We start from the raw sequence: 18205 nt of genomic DNA, 5'->3' as shown, positions 1-18205 counted from the left end.
CAAAAATACCCTGCTCTCATGGATATCAAACAATTGTAAACACAACACAGGTTTATCAGAAAATATCTTTTTGAACAACAGTAAAGACAAATTTCCACAGCCCTCTTTGCTCATATTTACCAAAGGTGCCAATATTAGTGGAAGGCACTGTACATACGTTATATATATATATATATATATATATATATATATATATATATATATATCTCACACACAGCAAAAAAATAAATGTGCAAAATTATATTTAATATACAGTCGCCAAAAAAAAATCACTTTTTAGGAGACTGTATAGAGAGAGAGAGAGAGAGAGAGAGAGATTTAAATTTTCAAGACACCATGCCTCCAGCATCTTCTGTCCTTGTCCGAGGGTCAAAACATTAAAAAGTTTTGTATGGGGAAAACAGTCCTCTATCCCACAGTTTCCAGTGCTATGGTCTAGTGCATCTAAGACTGCAACTGACAGCCACCATTCGTTTTGCCATTTGTGACCCAATCCATGTCAGTGGATCCATGTCGCCATTTTGGATTTTTTTTGGTTAAGTCTGACAGGGTTTTGTGAATGGGTCGGTCATCAGACACTCACGGTACACTTAGGCTTATTTGTTCGTTTCATGGGGGGTCATTAGGATCGCTCTTTGTCTGACCTCGCTTCTTCTCATGTTTGTTCATCACAGGTAGCTCTAATGGAAGCATTAATGGGACCATATCAGGCATGTCCCACTGGATGGAGACCCTAGGGTAGACCCAGGATCAGCTGGAGAGAGATTGGGTTTGGAAATATCTAGGAATCCCAAAGGAAGAGCTGGAATCTTTGGTCAAAAATTTGGAGAAGCCTGGATTGAACTAACAGTTGCAAGACTTACTAACAGATCCTGTGATTAAATTTGGGGGTTCTTGGAGACTTCTTTTTGCATCAGATGGACTGCTCTTGGGTTGAATTTACTGGGATGGCAAGTCCTGGACAATTTGGCAGGCTTTTGAAATCTGAGCCCCTTGTAGATTATTTTCCTTGCAGTAGAATGATGTATTTCAAATAATTTGTAGAGACTCATAGGCATCCACAACTTTTTTTTTTCTGAAGGCCTTAATGAACTCTTTAGATCTTGGCATGATGACGCCACATACCTCAATAGCAAAGGGAACACCAGACACTAGATATTAGAGGGGTTTAAATAAGACACTTACCACCTGCACTCCCTAAGCAGATTCTAATCACTGGAACCCAATCTTGAACACTTGATTCAAATTATATGTATTTGAAGGTGTGATAATTGTAGGGGTGTACTTAATTTTTCCATGTGACTGACCTGTTTTTTTGTTAATTGTGAAAATTACTACAAAAGATACATTTTATGTGCCATTTCATCGTGCGTAGACATCTACAATCACTGTGTTTTGTCTTCTTTGAAGGTTATTGTAATATCATAACCAACATGACTTTCCTCCCAGTTAACACCGTGTCTGCATGCTGTCTTTTAGCCACGGATTCTTAATAAATGTGATAACGCATGAGAGAACATTTGTCATACAGCCATGAGCTGGCAGCCAGAACTAATGCCACCTAACACAATGTGGCTCAATTCACCATCCATGTTTTCTATCCTTCTACATTTTAATCAAACTGAGAGTGCATTGAGGAAGTCCTACTGAGGTGCGCCTGCCATTTAGATTACAGATTGCATGCTTTACAATAGATTTATCTGTAGCCAATGACTTCAAGGTTGACTTTAGTCTCCCCCATACACACTGTTTTGTAACCATCATAAAAGTCATTTATGGCCTGTGGTTGGTTTGAGTAAATTGCTTTCTCAGTGTACAGAATTTACACATACCCTTTTTTTTTTTGGTTTTTTTTTTTTTTTTTTACTTTTACGGAGCATTGAGGAGTTCTGGGTGTGTGTGTGTCCTTTTTTTTTTTTTTTTTTTTTTTTTTTTAAACTGAGTTTATGTATTTATGTTTATTTGATCTTACTGTCAGAAAGCCTAATGCATGCACTTGTGTGGCCCTCCGTCTTGGTATGGGCTGTGATGTGTGTGTCAGGTCAGCCATGCCAGCCAGATGAGTTTGAATGCCTGACAGGAGAGTGTGTGTCAGAGAAGTACGTATGCGACTTCACCCGAGAATGTTCGGATGGCAGCGACGAGAGGAACTGTAAGTATTAAAGCTCACTACTATCATCTAGCTTTGTGCTAAATTCTCTTTCATTCATGTTTATTGACTCTATTCATTATGTTTTGATGTGCTCGGTTATTTAAGACTTTACGTGTTATTGTTTGCTAACTGCTAACCTAAAAAGTGAGCTATTAAACTATTGTTATCTGTATTTCACCATGTTTGGTCCTACTTTAATTCTGCCTGGGGATGTAACAACTGATAAGTCAATTCCTTAGTAGTCTCAAAGATTCTTTCATAAGATTATCTCACAACATTCAATCCTTATAATCTTTAATCATTTGATAATTATAATCTCTCCATCTATATCATTTTCAAATATTTCAGTCATGTGCAAATTCAATCTCTCTTCTCTGAACTATTAATTATATTCAATGTAGTATGTTGTGGACTATGTGAGATATATAACTTTACATTATTCAGAACATTAGCAGCTTCCTGTTTTAGTTCATTGACAGGACAATATGCTTTTAAATGAGCTGTAATGTGTAAACACCTCGGTTTATGGCACAGAAAAAAAGAGCGGATCTCATAAAATGGCATATCATTGGGGAAGCTTAGAGATGACACGATGTTTTTATTACCACATTTGTAGCCTCGGTTGTGTCTTTTGGATAAGGAAACATAGCTGGTATTATGTTTACTAACTTCATAAATGTCTTCTAAGTAATTCTGATTAAGTGTTAGCTCTCAGTTTTGGACAAATTCCCAATTAATGAAGATGGGACATTGTCTGAGCCATCCTGCTGTTAGACATTAACAGCCATTTTCATTAAGAGCAAGCCTTATTTTTACTGTCAGCCTTAATGTTTTTTATACAACATGAAAACAATATTCTTGTCCAAACCAATACAATCTAAAATATTTCTTTATAATAATAATAATTCCTTAGATTTATATAGCGCTTTTCTGGACACTCAAAGCACTTTACATAGTATTGGGGGGGGGGGTCTCCTCAACCACCACTAGTGTGTAGGATCCACCTGGATGATGCAATGGCAGCCATAGTGCTCCAGAACTCCCACCACACACCAGCTATTGGTGGAGAGGAGAGAGTGATGTAGCCAATTCAGGGATGGAGATTATTAGGGGGCCATTATGGATAAGGGCCAAGTCTTTAGTCAGACTGTTTTATCTATGTCTCTTAAATTTGATTTGTTATGAGAAAATCTTTTTGCTTTTTTTTCTGTTTGGTTGTTTCTTTGTACAAACTGGATGACTTTCTCAAGTTCTATTTTTGTCACGAAGTGATATGCAAGATTTGCAATAAATACTGCTGTCATATAGCCATATTTCTCTTTCTTCTTCTTGCCATGTACATACTAGAAAACCTGTACACCATATGGACCTGTTTAGCAGTCTCTTCTAATCTCAACTCTTTTCCTCATTAGCATTACTAACCTTATTAGCTATCACTCACTGTGTTGTTTTCTTTTACATTATCTGTATGAACTTGTAGTGGGTCATACGCCGCACTCACTTCTCATTCTTCCCACTGGGTTGTCTGGGTATTCCATATCCAGTGGACCTGTTGTTGGTTTTCTCTCCATAAACCTGGCCCTTTTCTTCACTTTGGGTCTGATTTTCCACTTATTTCATTACCCTTTGAGTAGTTAGGCTAAAGAGCCATGCTGCCAGGAATTATGGTCATGTGGTTGATGTCTGAAGACAGACACCAGGGTTAGGGTTGAACATGGCAGTTCAACTGCTAGGTCATTATCATCTTGTAAGAATACACATGCACCTGTAGGCACAGCATCCTTGATAGTGCTATACAACCCACGGCACGTTTTCCTGCTTTGGTCGGAATGAAACTCTGCAGCCATATTGGCCTTTTGCAGATATGAACACTCCTGCTTTAAATGCAGTACACATTAATATATTTTAAACAGGGATGATACTGACATATTGCTTTAAAGTTTGTAATAGTAGTAAAACTTTATATGGCAACTCTATGTAAAGCATCCAGTCTTGCTTTGTGCTAAAAGTTAAGTATTCTCTTAAGTGAAAGAATATGCAAAAGAAAAACGGCCCTACAACAAATAGCTGTTTCAGAATCCTGAGTTGTAGTTTTATTTATTATAAATCTGCTTTAGGTCCTATATTATATTTCATATTACCTTCACAAGCCAATATCATGTAGGCTATATATATTGTAACCAAAGAAAGAACTCTTTAACACTGACACGGGCCACACAATACATCATCATGAATCACAACTTACTGAAAATGCTAGCCATACTGGCATCCCAATATGTGGCAGAAATGATTAAGATTCCAGCTAGGTCACTGTGTGCAGTACCAGCTCCTATTAATGATGCTAAGATTGATAACAGCTGATGAAGCAATAATTCCCCAAAGCTCGCTAGATCTACAAGCTTTTCAGAAGTGAGTTATCAGCCTATGGTTAGACCCCAAACACCACAAACAGAGGCATGGAAGCTATTGTGAAGCTATCTGTGAATATTGTGCATACCTAAACCTGGATCTGATGTGCTCCCCAATTCACAAAAATTCACCATGGACTGCTAGACAGCTGCAAGCCTCTATCTACCCTAAAGGTGTATGTAGCTGTCATATCAAAGCATCACATCACAGCATGGATGGCATCACTTCTTATGATTTTTCTGAAAGGGGTGAGACATCTCCATCCTCTCGGTTCACTTAGGGATAAGGCACAGGCTCTTCCCTTGAAGGCTTATAGATGGACTGAATGCTTAGCCCATACCACTGAATGCCACTCTAGGAGAACTGACTCCTCTTTATTGAAATTATTTAGAGGCATGCCACTTCAGGAAGTCTCTGGCATCAATATGCACTTTTTCTGGATTCCACAAAGTTAACCTCATGCTTCCCAGTTGCCTGGGTGTGACAATCATCATCAAATATCATTCTGATTAGTCCTAAGGAATGTTTGTTATCCAGGTGATTCTCACTTCCCCTAGTGGTTAGGCGGAGTGAAACAGAACAATAGTTATATATGTAATTGTGTTATAAAATATGTGCAATATAAGCAATACTTTTGAAAGTATGTGCCTAGTTTCAATGGGTTGTTACATTGAATCATAGCCAGAGGAGAGGGGGTGTAAATGCATTATATTTTCTATAGGGATGCTCCGATCCGATTCCTGATTTCGTGTCATCATGATCTACCAATACCGATCCTGATCCCGATCGTTCAAGCTTTATATAAGTGACATGAAAGCTTTCTGTTGACTGACACTGTTAAAATTTTTTTCAGATAAAGTAATATCACAGATGTTGACTTGGTTATATTATTTACAGTAATGTTGTAGATTGTTGTTTTAATTAAGAATCAAATAAATAAACACAACAAATATTCATTTTACAATGAACATTTTAATAGGCCTTTCAAAATAGATGGCAAATGGCAAATTTTTCATTGTTTCTTGAGACCTCGTAATAATTCCACACTGGTGATATGATTGCAGCACTAAAGTTTAATGTCAGTACTAGTGTGAGGGAGGCACAGAAGGCGAGTGTGCTGGGCCGCCTCCCCACTCGGAAAGCCAGGCAGACCAGGTGGCCACAGTCACTAGTAGCTAGTAGGCCTGATCTAAGAATGATGATCAATGACAAGCAGGCAAAGAAGGAGCGGACCGGATGGGCTGCAGAGGGAGGTATCAGGGGACGTGAGGTTGTTAGGGCAGGTAGCCCCCAGTATTACTGTAGGGCCCTAGCCAATGTCATCCCAGGTTTTCAGTGTTCTCTGGTCAGCGAGCTGTCACAGGGCAATGAAAATCTGATGATTTTCCTCCAACAGAATGTGAAAAAATGTAACATCACTAAAAGACCATATGGCAGCATGAAAACTACTGTTAACTGTGTCTCCATGGGTTCTGTCCACCATAGAAAAGGGTTACTGGGGTCCAGTTCAGAACTCGAACACCCCCCGGTTCAGAGGTAGTCAGCACAGAGCAGAGCCTGATGTTAGCGCAGGAAGTATGATCTTTCTTGGATAAAGAGGCCACAGAACATGTACCCCTTTCTCTGAGGGAGGGAGGTTTTTACAGCCATTATTTCCTGATCCACAAAAAAGATGGGAGTATGCAGCCAATTTTAGATCATCTGAACCGTACTCTTCACACATAAAGGTTCAAAATGTTCTGCATTTGGAGGCAACACGTACCAATATCATGTTCTTCCCTTCGGTCTAGCTTTACCCTCTCGCACCTCCATGAAGTGCATGGATGCTGCTCTGACTCCCTTGCGACTCCAGGGCATCTGTGCAGTAAACTACCTGGATGACTGGTTAATTCTAGCACGATCAGGTTGAACCCCAAGAAAAGTGTGCTTTCTCCAGTGCAGAGGGTGACTTTTCTACAGGTTATATGGGATTCTACTATAATGAGGGTGTATCTATCCCCAACATGCATAGGGTCAATCCTATCAACATTAAGCAAGAAAAAGCTGGGTATGGGCATCCCCTCCAGTCTCTACAAGAGACCTTTGGGGCTTATGGCAGCAGCAGCCAACATCATACCATTGGGCTTATTTCACATGAGACCATTTCAGTGGTGGCTGAAAAGTCGGGGTTTCATGTGAGGATAAAACCCCTGAGAGTAATCAGTGTCATGCAGTGATGCCTACGTGCTCTGAGAATTTGGAGGTGTCCCCAGTTTCTAGCCTCGGGTCACACTCAAGGGGCATCTCCGTATCACAAGATGGTAATGAGAGATGGCTCCCTCACGGGCTAGGGTGCAGTCTTAGACAGCCATCCAGCTCTGGAGCCCCTCGTCTAGAGTGGCATTTAAATCACCTAGAAATGTGGGCCATATTTCTAACTGAAATTCTTTCTTCCTCAGTTGAGAGGTCACCATGTGTTAGTTGTGACAGACAATACAGCGGTGGTTTCATATATTAAACAACAGGGAGGGTTACATTCATGCCCTCTGTTCTGGCAGGCACAACTAATTTTTTTCTGGGCAAAGGGAAAGTTTTTGTCAGTGAGTGCAAAGTATATTCCGGGTAACTAGAATGTGGGGGCAGACATCCTGTCGAGGCAGGGACTGAGGCCTGGGGACTGGAGGCTCTATCTACAAGTGGTGGAGTCCTTATGGCAGATGTTCGGCCAAGTGGAAGTGGATGTGTTTGCCTCCAAGGAAACAACACACTGCTCGCTGTGGTTCGCCCTCACTCCTCCCGCACCATTAGGGCTGGATGCCAAGTTACACACGTGGCCAAGGTCACCTCTGTATGTCTTTCCCCTGATCGCTCTGCTCCCACAAGTTCTAGCGAGAGTTCGCCCAGACCGTCTACGTCTGCTGCTATTAGCACCTTATTGGCCAGCTTGAATATGGCACTCCCTAGGAGATTCCTGTTCGCAGGGATCTACTGTCTCAGGCCAGAGGGCTGAATTATCACCCTCGGCCGGAACTATGGATACTGTGGGTCTGGCCCCTGAGGGTCACCAGCTCATAGGTGTCAGTCTCTCAACCAAGGTTGTAGAGACCATGTTGAATGCTAGAACGCCATCCATGAGAAAATTGTATCCGCTCAAGTGGCGACTTTTTGTCTTGTGGCGTGAGGAACATCAGTTATCCCAGTAAACTGTGCAATAGCTACAGTCCTGGAGGTCTTACAGGACATTTTTCAGCAGGGTTGGCTCCTTCTCCAATTAGGGTCTATGGGGCCACCATTTTGGCCAGCCACGCCCCTATTGATGAAGCCTCTGTGGGGCAACATCATGGTTTATGCATGGTGTCAGGTGGCCAATGCCCATCTGCAGACCATGCATACCTTCCTGGGACCTTTCTGTGGTCCTGCAAGGTCTTTCAGATGTGCCATTTGAGCCCTTAGAGTCAGCCTCAGAGAAGTTTCTGACTCTAAAGATAGCTCTTCTGCTGGTCCTGACATCTCTCAAGCAAGTAGGAGATCTACAAGCTCTCTCTGTTGCCCCTACATGCCGTGACTTTGCCCCTGGATTAGCCAAGGCCTTCCTATGTCCTAGGCTGGATTATATTCAAGTGCCTATATCTTCTGCCAAGCCAGTAGTATTGCAGCATTTCTGCTCTCCTCCGTTCTTTACACCAGAACAAGAGAAATTGCACCTACTATGTCCATTAAGGGCTCTCTGTATTTACATACACTCCAGCCAGTGGCGTAAGTCGGATCAGTTGCTGGTCTGCTTTGGTGGCGACAGTAGAGGTGATGCTATATCATAGCAGCGCATCTCTAATTGGATAGTGGAAGCAATCTCTATCGCTTATGAGGCGTGCGGTCTCGCTACGCCTCTGGGCATAAGGGCTCATTCCACTAGGGGGGTCGCCTCCTCGAAAGTTTTATCCCAAGGGGTACCCTTACAGGATGTGTGTGCTGCGTCAGGGTGGTCGATGCTGCATGCATTCATTCGATATTACAGTTTGGACATGGATTCCACCCTGGACTCGAGGGTCTTGCAGTGACTCTCTGGCTCAGACCATTTTGAACAGGCCATACCCTCAGTATGGGTCTGGGTTACGCATGTTACCATGTAACCTTGTTCCCTGAGAGAGGAACGAGATGTTGCATAGCTTTGTCATACTGGGGCATGCCTGTGAATCGCGTCTTTGCTTCAGATAATAGAGGCTGATGATATGGTTTACAGGCACCGTTTTATAGTCACGCAACACACGTCACCTATAAATAGGCATGATTTTACATAGACATCAGATACCAGATGCACACGAGTGCGCTTCCCACAGCATCAAGCTCACGCAACATCTCGTTCCCTTTGCAGGGAACAGGGTTACATGCTTAACCCAGACGATTGTATTTGCATCTGGTGTTTCCATCCAGCCTTTTTTATGTGATATCCCAAAATTTGCATAAAAATGCATGCATGGAAACATAGCTATTGTGAGTATGGATCAGAGTGACACTGGCTAATGGTCAGTAAAAACTGGCAGCTACTAAATTGAGTGAATATGCAGTAAAATAAGTTCATTGATTGTGTATATAGATGTGGGGTTTTTTTGGTTTTACAGTACAAAATGATTCTGGTTTCCAATTGTTAAGGTACCCATTCAGAGAGATGTGATTTTGAAGATGGTCTTTGTGATCTGCAAACACCAGACCCAAATAATTTGTGGACTCGAGGCTCATGCCTGACTGATCCTGGACCTCCATTAGACCACACTGGCAACCCTGCAGGTATGTACACTTTCTTTAGGCACTTAGTAGAAGTAATAAAACTGTTTATACATTGTTAATGTAATCTATGCCATCAAATGGAAAGCATGTGTGCACATTTATTACAATATATTAAATACTTGTACATGACAGAGATATTTGAGGTACAGTGCCCTCCACTAATATTGGCACCCTTGGTAATTATGAGCAAAGAACGTTGTGAAAAATTGTCTTTGTTTAACCTTTTGAACTTTTGTTTAAACACAAAAATATTCTGCTCTCAGGGATATCAAGCTATTGCAAACACAGCACAGGTTTATCAAAAAAAAATATATATATATATATAATATATATATCTTTGTTAACTATAGGTGTGCAACAATTATTGGCACCCTTTTATTCAATACTTTGTGCTAGCTCCCTTTGCCAAGATAACAGTTCTGAGTCTTCTCCTATAATGCCTGATGAGGTTGGAGAATACATGGAAAGGGTTCAGAGACCGTTCCTCCATACAGAATCTCTCCAGATCCTTCACGTTTCGAGGTCCACACTGGTGGACTCTCCTCTTCAGTTCACCCCACAGGTTTTCTATGGGGTTCAAGTCAGGGGACTGGGATGGCCATCGCGGGACCTTGATAATGTGGTCTGTAAACTATTTTTGTTGATTTTGATGTATGTTTTGGATCATTGTCCTGCTGGAAGATCCAACCACGGCCCATTTGAAGCTTTCTGGCAGAGGTAGTCAGGTTTTCATTTAATATCTGTTGATATTTGATAGTCCATGATGCCATGTATCCTAACAAAATGTCCAGGTCCTCTGGCAGAAAAATATCTCAAAACATTAAAGATCCTCCACCATATTTAAACGTGGGCATGAGGTACTTTTCCATATGGCTACCTCTCTGTGCCAAAACCACCTCTGGTGTTTATTGCCAAAAAACGCTATTTTGGTTCCATCTTCCCATAGAACCCGATCCTATTTGAAGTTCCAGTAGTGTCTGGCAAACTGAAGACGCTCGAGTTTGTTTTTGGATGAGAGCAAATTCTCCAACTGTGATCCTTGGAGATTTTTTGGCCACTCGAACCATCCTCTTCACAGTGCGTTGAGACGATAGAGACACACGTCCAATTCCGGGTTGATTCATAACATTTCAAGTTGACTGGAACTTCTTAATTATTGCCCTGATGGTGGAGATGGGCATTTTCAATGCTTGTGCTATTTTCTTATAGCCACTTCCCATTTTGTGAAGCTCAACAAAATTTCGCCGCACACCTCAGCTATATTCCTTGGTCTAACCCATTTTTATGAATGACTAAGGGAATTTGGCCTATGTTACCTCATATTTATACCCCTGTGAAACAAGAAGTTATGTTTGAACAGTTTCCTGTTCCTAGTCACCCAGGTGTACTAAAAAAAAAAATGAAATATCAATGGGAATATACTTCAGATATATTTTTCTCATATGACTTCATAGGGGTGCCAATTTTTGAACACCTATATTTAACAAAAATTGTTTTTGATAAACCTGTGTTGTGTTTGCAATTGTTTGATATTCATAAGAGCAGAGTATTTTTGTGATATTTTTTAACAAAAGATCAAAGTGTTAAACAAATAATTTTTTATAGTCTTCTTTGCTTATATTTACCAAGGGTGCATATTAATGGAGCGCACTGTATATCAAAGAAAGTAGTGTAACAATGTTCCCTTTTTTCACTTAGGACACTACTTGTTCTTGCACTCTGAAACTGGAGAGATAGTCATTGCAGAAATATCCAGTCCATTTTTTCTGCCCTCAGAGTCCTGCACGGTACTGTGTATTGCATGGATCAATATTTCCACGCTTATTCTAGAACATTATTTTAATTATTTTACATTGTGTTTCATGTAGCTACTGGATTATGAGCATAAGCTCATAAGAGGTTAAAACGATTGACAACTGATTGCCTTAAATTCCTACATAAGTCAGAGATAAACAAAACCTCAGCTAGCACAGGCCTAGTGAACATATTGTAATGTTTTGTAAAATAATTTGTCTTATTGATGGATACATAAATGTGCAAAAATTCCTGAGTAGGATTTCATATATATTTATACACTGCAATTGTTGAGCAGGAAGGCACAGTGGTGCACTGAGTAGCTTCATAGCTCTTGGGTGCAGGTTTCAATCCTGGGCTCGAGTTACTGTCTGCTCGGGTTTCACATATTCTCTCTGTGTTCATGTGGCTTTCCTCTGGGTTCTCTGATTTCCTTCCACTTTCCAAAAACATGCACAATAGGTTGATTGGTTACAACGAATTGTAGATTGCTGTAGGTGAATTCTCCCACCTTGCACCCAGTTTTACCAGAACTGGTTCTGTACCCACCACGACCATGACAAACCACTTACTGAAGATGAATGACTGAATAAAAAATCTTGAGACCTGTACTGGATTATAAAACTTGGCATGATATTTTATGATCCACATCTAATCCAAAAAGCATAGCTCATGAAAAAACATTAATATCCTATTTCTGATGTTTTCCCCTTTAGCATGTGCTAATTTGAGTGTGCTCATTCTTCATACTCTGCAGGTCACGTTCTACTATCACATTGGCCAGGTGGGTGGAGACTTACAGGTTCTGGTTAAATCAGAACCTTCAGGAGAGCAGAGACAAATCTGGATTCATACAGGACTGAATAATGAGCCACTTACAAAGCCTTGGATAAAAACCTCAGTTACATTCAGACAGAGCCAGGAGTTTCAGGTATGTGTACGTGTGTAAATTTACAAAGCCCCTTAGCAATTTACTGAGCAACACTTAACATTATCGCTTTATAGATAAACTCTTAAGCATGATTAAGTGAATCTGTGGATCACTTAGTTCTGTCGAATGTCCTGTGTTGCTTTATTTGATTTAGATTGCTTCCTTTAATGAGTGTCCTTAATTCAAACTGCCTGTAACATGGATGTTAATTTTCAGAGAACTGCTTGAAGGTGTGCTCAGTGTGAGCAAGGGAGAAAAGCAAAAATAAATAAATAATCACTTCTTCAGGGGGAACTCTGAAACCTCTTCCTTGTTTGAAAGGTGTATTACTGATATGAACTGAATTACAATTCTGCCTTAGTCATTAATGAACTCACAGCCATAAAGTGTGCTGCTAAAAAATCCATAAATTGGACTTTGACCAGTAAAACCTGTTATGGACTGGAATTATGGAGGCACATTAAAATGGTTAGCAGACACAATTTACCAGAACTTACCAGACTGTTTTAGGACTTGACCCTTTTCTTCTTGCTGGTTGTGTTACCGCTGTTCCTCAGATTTTAAGAGCATTCATTATATTTGGAAATTAAGGGTAAAAAAATGAAAATAAAGTATTCATCTGTACATTATTGTGATTTTAAACCTAAGTATATTGTTACAAAATGTCGAATGTTGAGTTTGAAGTGGAATTATATTATAAGTAAAATGACTCTACAGGTAATATTTCGTGGACTGGTGTTTGGCAACATTGATCCTAACGAAGTTATTGCCTTTGATGACTTGTCGTTTAGCCCAGGCTGTGTGTCTACTGGAGGTAACATACAACCACACACCCCTAACATAATAACCTGATAACGTAATCAAACTTTACAATTCAATTAGAATTAGGTCAACTTAAAAATAAGGGTAAGAGTAAAGCTGATACTGAGCCTTTGAAGGAGATTAGGATCGATTCTGGGGCAAAATTGGCAGCTCATATGTGGATACACGGTATATTGTAGAGTAGATCATTTAACAAAATTATGTAATTATAAGGAAGGAGATCATAAAATACTACTTGGGTGTATTAAAGGAAAGAGAAGGTTGATGAGTGCCATTTTTCATCTGGGAAAAGCCCCATTTAACTGTTGCTGATTGTGCAAATTAAAAAGAGGTGAAATAAAGATGAATGACATTTATAATCTGTCTCAGTTATGTTATATAACTGTATAAGTTATCATTTTGGTTCTCATTTTATAGCTTACCTTTCCCTCTGCCACAGTGAAATATGTCCTCATGAACATGGGCTCAGTTTTATTTGTCTATAAATAACTGCACTACATCTTTCAGCCTTAATGCTATCTATTGTTGGAAGGAAAGGGGGGGGGGAGAAAAAATACAGTTGCAGGATTTTGAGAAACAGGGAGTGATTGCACAATTCAACACAACATATTAACTGCTACTTTGATACTGACTGATCAACTATTTAATTATTTGCTTGATTGCATGACTGTTTCATCACGATATATCATTATAATCATTGTTACATTCATGAGACAACTCATCGAGTTATTGCATACAGTATAATCAGTTCTTCAATAAAAATGATCAGTGATAAAGATTTAGATGAGCTCTGCTGTAGTCATTACCATTTTACCATTGTATCCTAAGAGGCTGATGATATAACAACGATATCTTGATACTTTCTATATGATCTACATTTCTACAATACAATGGATATTAAAAAAAAAATTAAAAATCTACACACCCCTGTTAAAATGGCAGGTTTTTGTGGTGTAAAAAAAAAATTCAACTAAGATAAATCATGCAACGTTTAGAAATAAAGTGAAAAACTCTTAATTAAAAAAAACTTACAGCAGCCTAGTTGCATAAGTATTCACACCCCTAAACTAATACTAATACTCTGTCTTTTTGGTTAAGAGTCAGCGTGGCACATCTTGACTTGGTAATATTTTCCCACTCTTTCTTGCAAAAACATTCTAGATCAATCAAATTGTGAGGGCGTCTCCTGTGCACAGCCTGCTTCAGGTCACCCCATAGATTTTGAATTGGATTCAGGTCTGGGATCTGGCTAGCTCGTTCAAAATTTTGGTTAAACCATTCCTTTGTTGATTTGGATGTATGTTTTGTGTCACGGACATACTGAAAGGTGAAATTCCATATTCCGTATTCATTTTACTAGCAGACACTTGAAGGTTTAGCACTAAAATCAACTGCTATTTGTAGCTATTCATGATTCCCTCCACTTTTAATAAGAGCCCCAGTTCTGGCTGAAGAAAAGCAGCCCTAAAGCATGATATAAGAGATTGTTGTCACATGCAAAGCGTAATAATCAGTACTTGTGAGATATTTCTACCGTTCCTTTAATGTTGCTGTAGGTCTCTTTGCAGCCTCCCTAGTAAGTTTTTGCCTTGTCCTTTTAAACATTTTGGAGAGATGTCCTGTTCCTTGTGAGGTCACTGTGCTGCCCCATTTTCTCTATTTGTTCATGATGGCCTTTACTGTGTTCCATAGTACATTTAATGTTTTGGAAATTCTTCTTCTCCTGATTGAAATCTTTCAACAAGTGAGATACCACGCATGCGTTCTCAGCTCTTTGCAGACCATCCTGCGATCCTATGGAAATAGCTGGTCTTTCTTAGGGGTTAATAAGAATAATTTCATTGACAGTTGTATGATAATTACTTTGGAACATGAGATTGGAGGTGTTCGGTTCTTTCTGAACACAGCCACATCCCTAGTTATAAAATTGTGCAACCAGGTTATTGTAACCTTTTTTTATTTTTTCCTATTTTTCCCTAAAATGTTTCTGATTGTTTTTCACATTGAGGGTGGAAAAAGTTCTAACATGATTTATCTTGGTTTCATTTTTTTTTTTTACATCAGAAAAACCTGCCATTTTAACAGGGGTGTGTAGACTTATTATATCCATTGTACATGATGTATAGACATATACATAAGTACTGTCGCATTTTCCTGTCAGTTTGACACTTTTATTAAATGTTATTAAATGCAAATCTAAAAGAAGGAAAATAAAAAAAAAATTGTCAAACTTCATATGTTTGTCCCAAGATTTTTATTAACAATATGATCATAACAAAACATTCCATACCCTTTAGTACTTTTAGTACATTTAGTAATTTTTTTTTTTTTTTTTTTACTCTTATAACTATTTGCTTTTTCTCTTTATGAACGTATAAGTGCACATTAAGGATGTAAATCTACATCTGTATTTCTGTAAGGATGTGTTATGAATGTCTATTATTATAAGGGTTATTGAATTGAGCAATTTTTACAATCCACCGCAAAATTTTAACAGCCGCTTTAAATCAGAGTTTGTCATTTTATTTCAAAAATCTAAAGTGTATTGTGGCATAATACATTACGATATTGATATTATATCATGTTGCCCAGCCCAAAATGAAAGTATGCCTAATACGTTACATTCTACCTACCAAATGGCAGAGGGAAGACGTGCGTCCTCTGCAAGTCCCACTCAGTTTGACTGTGGGGCAGGTGTATATGTGGACCCAAAGCAAGTGTGTGACTTTACTCTGGACTGTCGTCATGGAGAAGATGAGGCCAACTGTTGTGAGTATTGTTTAGTATTGTAAATCTATTAACCTTACTATATGCATAATTTGTAAAGCATTAGTGTTTTCCAACATTTTATCATACTTTTAGCTTCCTCTGCACAGATTGAAAAAATCGTGTTTATGCATGTTTGTGTGTCTTCTACAGCTGCACAGTGTGATTTCGAGGCAGGTGCATGTGGCTGGCATGAATTCGCGCCTGGTGATGGGTTCGACTGGGTCAGAAGCTCGCCTCAAGTCGTCTCCACAGACCATCACTGCAAAGCACCTCCAAGAGACCACTCTACCAACTCAAGCACTGGTAAGCACATACATACAGCTTTCATTCCACAGATGAAAATATTAACATATATATATTAATATTAATATATATATATTTATGCTTAAATTCCTCCCTATCAGGCCACTTTCTTCTAGTCCTAAAGAACCGCAGCAGTTTTTCTCAGCATGCTTTACTCCGGAGTCCGACGTTCCAGCAGGCTGGCCCGGACTGTAAAATTTCCTTCTGGTAAAAGGGAGATCTTGTATTTTTCATCTGTCATGAATATATTGATAGATGAATAAATTTGATGTCTGATATTTTGGTCGTAGGCATTACAACGCTGGTATATCCGTGGGTGCAGCCAACATGTACCTGCAAATCAAAGGCATGGAGAACTTCACAGTTCTGTGGCGCACACTTTACCATCAGGGAAACTTTTGGCAGCCAGTGACTGTGCAGCTTGGCCGCCAGAGAAGTCCTTTCCAGATCTTGGTGTCCAAACTGAGCCTGGGCGTGTATGATGGAATCTCTGCACTGGATGACATCACATTTCACAACTGCTCACTACCGGTGCCCATGGACGAGTGTCCTACCCCCGACTACTTCCACTGTGGGCTGAGCCGAGCATGTGTGGACCGCCTCAAGCTCTGTGACCTTGTTGATGACTGTGGCGATGGAACCGATGAGGAAAACTGCTGTACGTTCTTGTTTTAATATAGCAAGAGATTTTAATAACAAAAAAAAAATTGTGCATTTCTTACAATGCAAAACAAAGTCATTTGTTAAATATATGTGTGTGTCTCTCATCTCTCCTTGCTTTTTCAGCCTCTGAGTTAATGTGCGATTTCGAGGATGGCTTATGCAGCTGGACTCAGGATAAAGACGACATTTTTGATTGGACCTGGAACCAAGGATCCACTCCCACTCCCAACACCGGCCCCTTTAAGGACCACACATGGTCCAGTGTGAGTGGGCACTACCTCTACATTGAGTCCTCTGCCCCTCAGAAGTTCAAAGACACTGCTGTACTCATTAGTAGACCATTTCATCCCACTGTCAGCAAAGGAGAAGTCCCTTGGGCAACTTGTGTTTTCAGGTTCCACTACCACATGCTGGGCCAGTACATCTTCCAATTAGCTGTCTACATCCGCAACTATGACAGTGGGCGTGGCCAAATGCTGTGGATTCGTCACGGTGACCAGGGCAACCTATGGCACAGAAAGACCCTGTACATCAGCAGTGCACGGCCCTTCCAGGTGAAATCTCAGCTCGTTCCCACTTTTTCATTTAAAAACATTTCATCATAAAATCACCTTCCATCATGCAGATATTGAACGATGAAGAGTGAATGAATACACAATGCTGGAAGGCTGAAATATTGTAAATAACACCATTCTTAAGTATGTTATTTATTGAATTCTCTCAGCATTGACTTTTTACTGCTTTTGATGAATCACCTATCACGATCAAAAACATGTCATAGCTTTCATCTACCCAGATGTGCAAAAGAAGGGACACATACACGCACACTGTCACACACAGCCCTGTCCTTTCCCTGATAACTATAATTAGATGTTCTCTAAAGCAGCATAACCTTGGCAACGTCTGCTATCAGCAGTATTGTGGTCTCTGCCCCAAAGCTGTAAAACCTTTCGCTTTAGATCATTAAACACACATACACACACACACTACAAATGCATTGACACTTTAAAAGACATTTGAAACATCTGAGCACCTCTCATTTCCAAACCTTTCCTCTTTTTTTTTTTTTTTTTTTTTTTTTTTTTTTTTTTTTTTTAAAAAGCTGTATACACCTCATTTTATTCTTCTTGTATCTGGACTGTCACAAGCCTCTCTGGCCTCAAATCAAAATCATAACATCTGAGCACTTCCAACTTCCTGCGTTGTTATATAATTTGTTATATAAAATGTTTGCATATCATGATACAATGTTTTGTTTGACAGGGATATATTGTATGTGCAGTGCATTTGAATAACACATGTCTAACATTGTAAGATTCTGTTGATCTGAGATGGTTTGACCAGTTAGATGCAGAAATGCAGATGATTTCTCTCTAGGTATAATCCTGATATTCAAGATACATGATACAAACAAGTGTAAACTTTTCTTTTCCTCTCTCAAATTTGTCTCAGATTCTTGTAGAGGGAACAGTGGGAGATGACTTCACAGGAGATATAGCAATAGATGACCTCTCATTTCTGGGCTGTGAGCCATATGAGGGTAAATGTGCCAATGAGACACCAATTGTTTTTGACACATAATGGTCGATCAAGACTCT

General features: G+C 39.7%; 1 protein-coding gene across 1 annotated transcript in view; it reads left to right on the top strand.

Annotated features, from left to right (window-relative positions):
- The first annotated feature begins 344 nt into the window (after nt 1–344).
- malrd1 (MAM and LDL receptor class A domain containing 1) overlaps nt 345–18205 on the top strand; it is a 55954-nt gene continuing 38093 nt past the window's right edge. The window contains exons 1-11 of the mRNA XM_053628243.1: nt 345–2152; nt 9191–9325; nt 11024–11112; nt 11877–12050; nt 12768–12864; nt 15516–15641; nt 15792–15944; nt 16046–16151; nt 16235–16602; nt 16731–17161; nt 18060–18147. Of these exons, the coding sequence (XP_053484218.1) occupies nt 1987–2152; nt 9191–9325; nt 11024–11112; nt 11877–12050; nt 12768–12864; nt 15516–15641; nt 15792–15944; nt 16046–16151; nt 16235–16602; nt 16731–17161; nt 18060–18147 (1933 nt within the window). The 5' untranslated portion in view covers nt 345–1986. The remainder of the gene's footprint in view (nt 2153–9190; nt 9326–11023; nt 11113–11876; nt 12051–12767; nt 12865–15515; nt 15642–15791; nt 15945–16045; nt 16152–16234; nt 16603–16730; nt 17162–18059; nt 18148–18205) is intronic.

This window comes from Ictalurus furcatus, chromosome 7 (genome assembly GCF_023375685.1).
Source record: "Ictalurus furcatus strain D&B chromosome 7, Billie_1.0, whole genome shotgun sequence".
NCBI lineage: Eukaryota > Metazoa > Chordata > Actinopteri > Siluriformes > Ictaluridae > Ictalurus > Ictalurus furcatus.
Note: the sequence above shows the minus strand (reverse complement) of the source record. Positions and strands in the feature narration are given on the sequence as shown.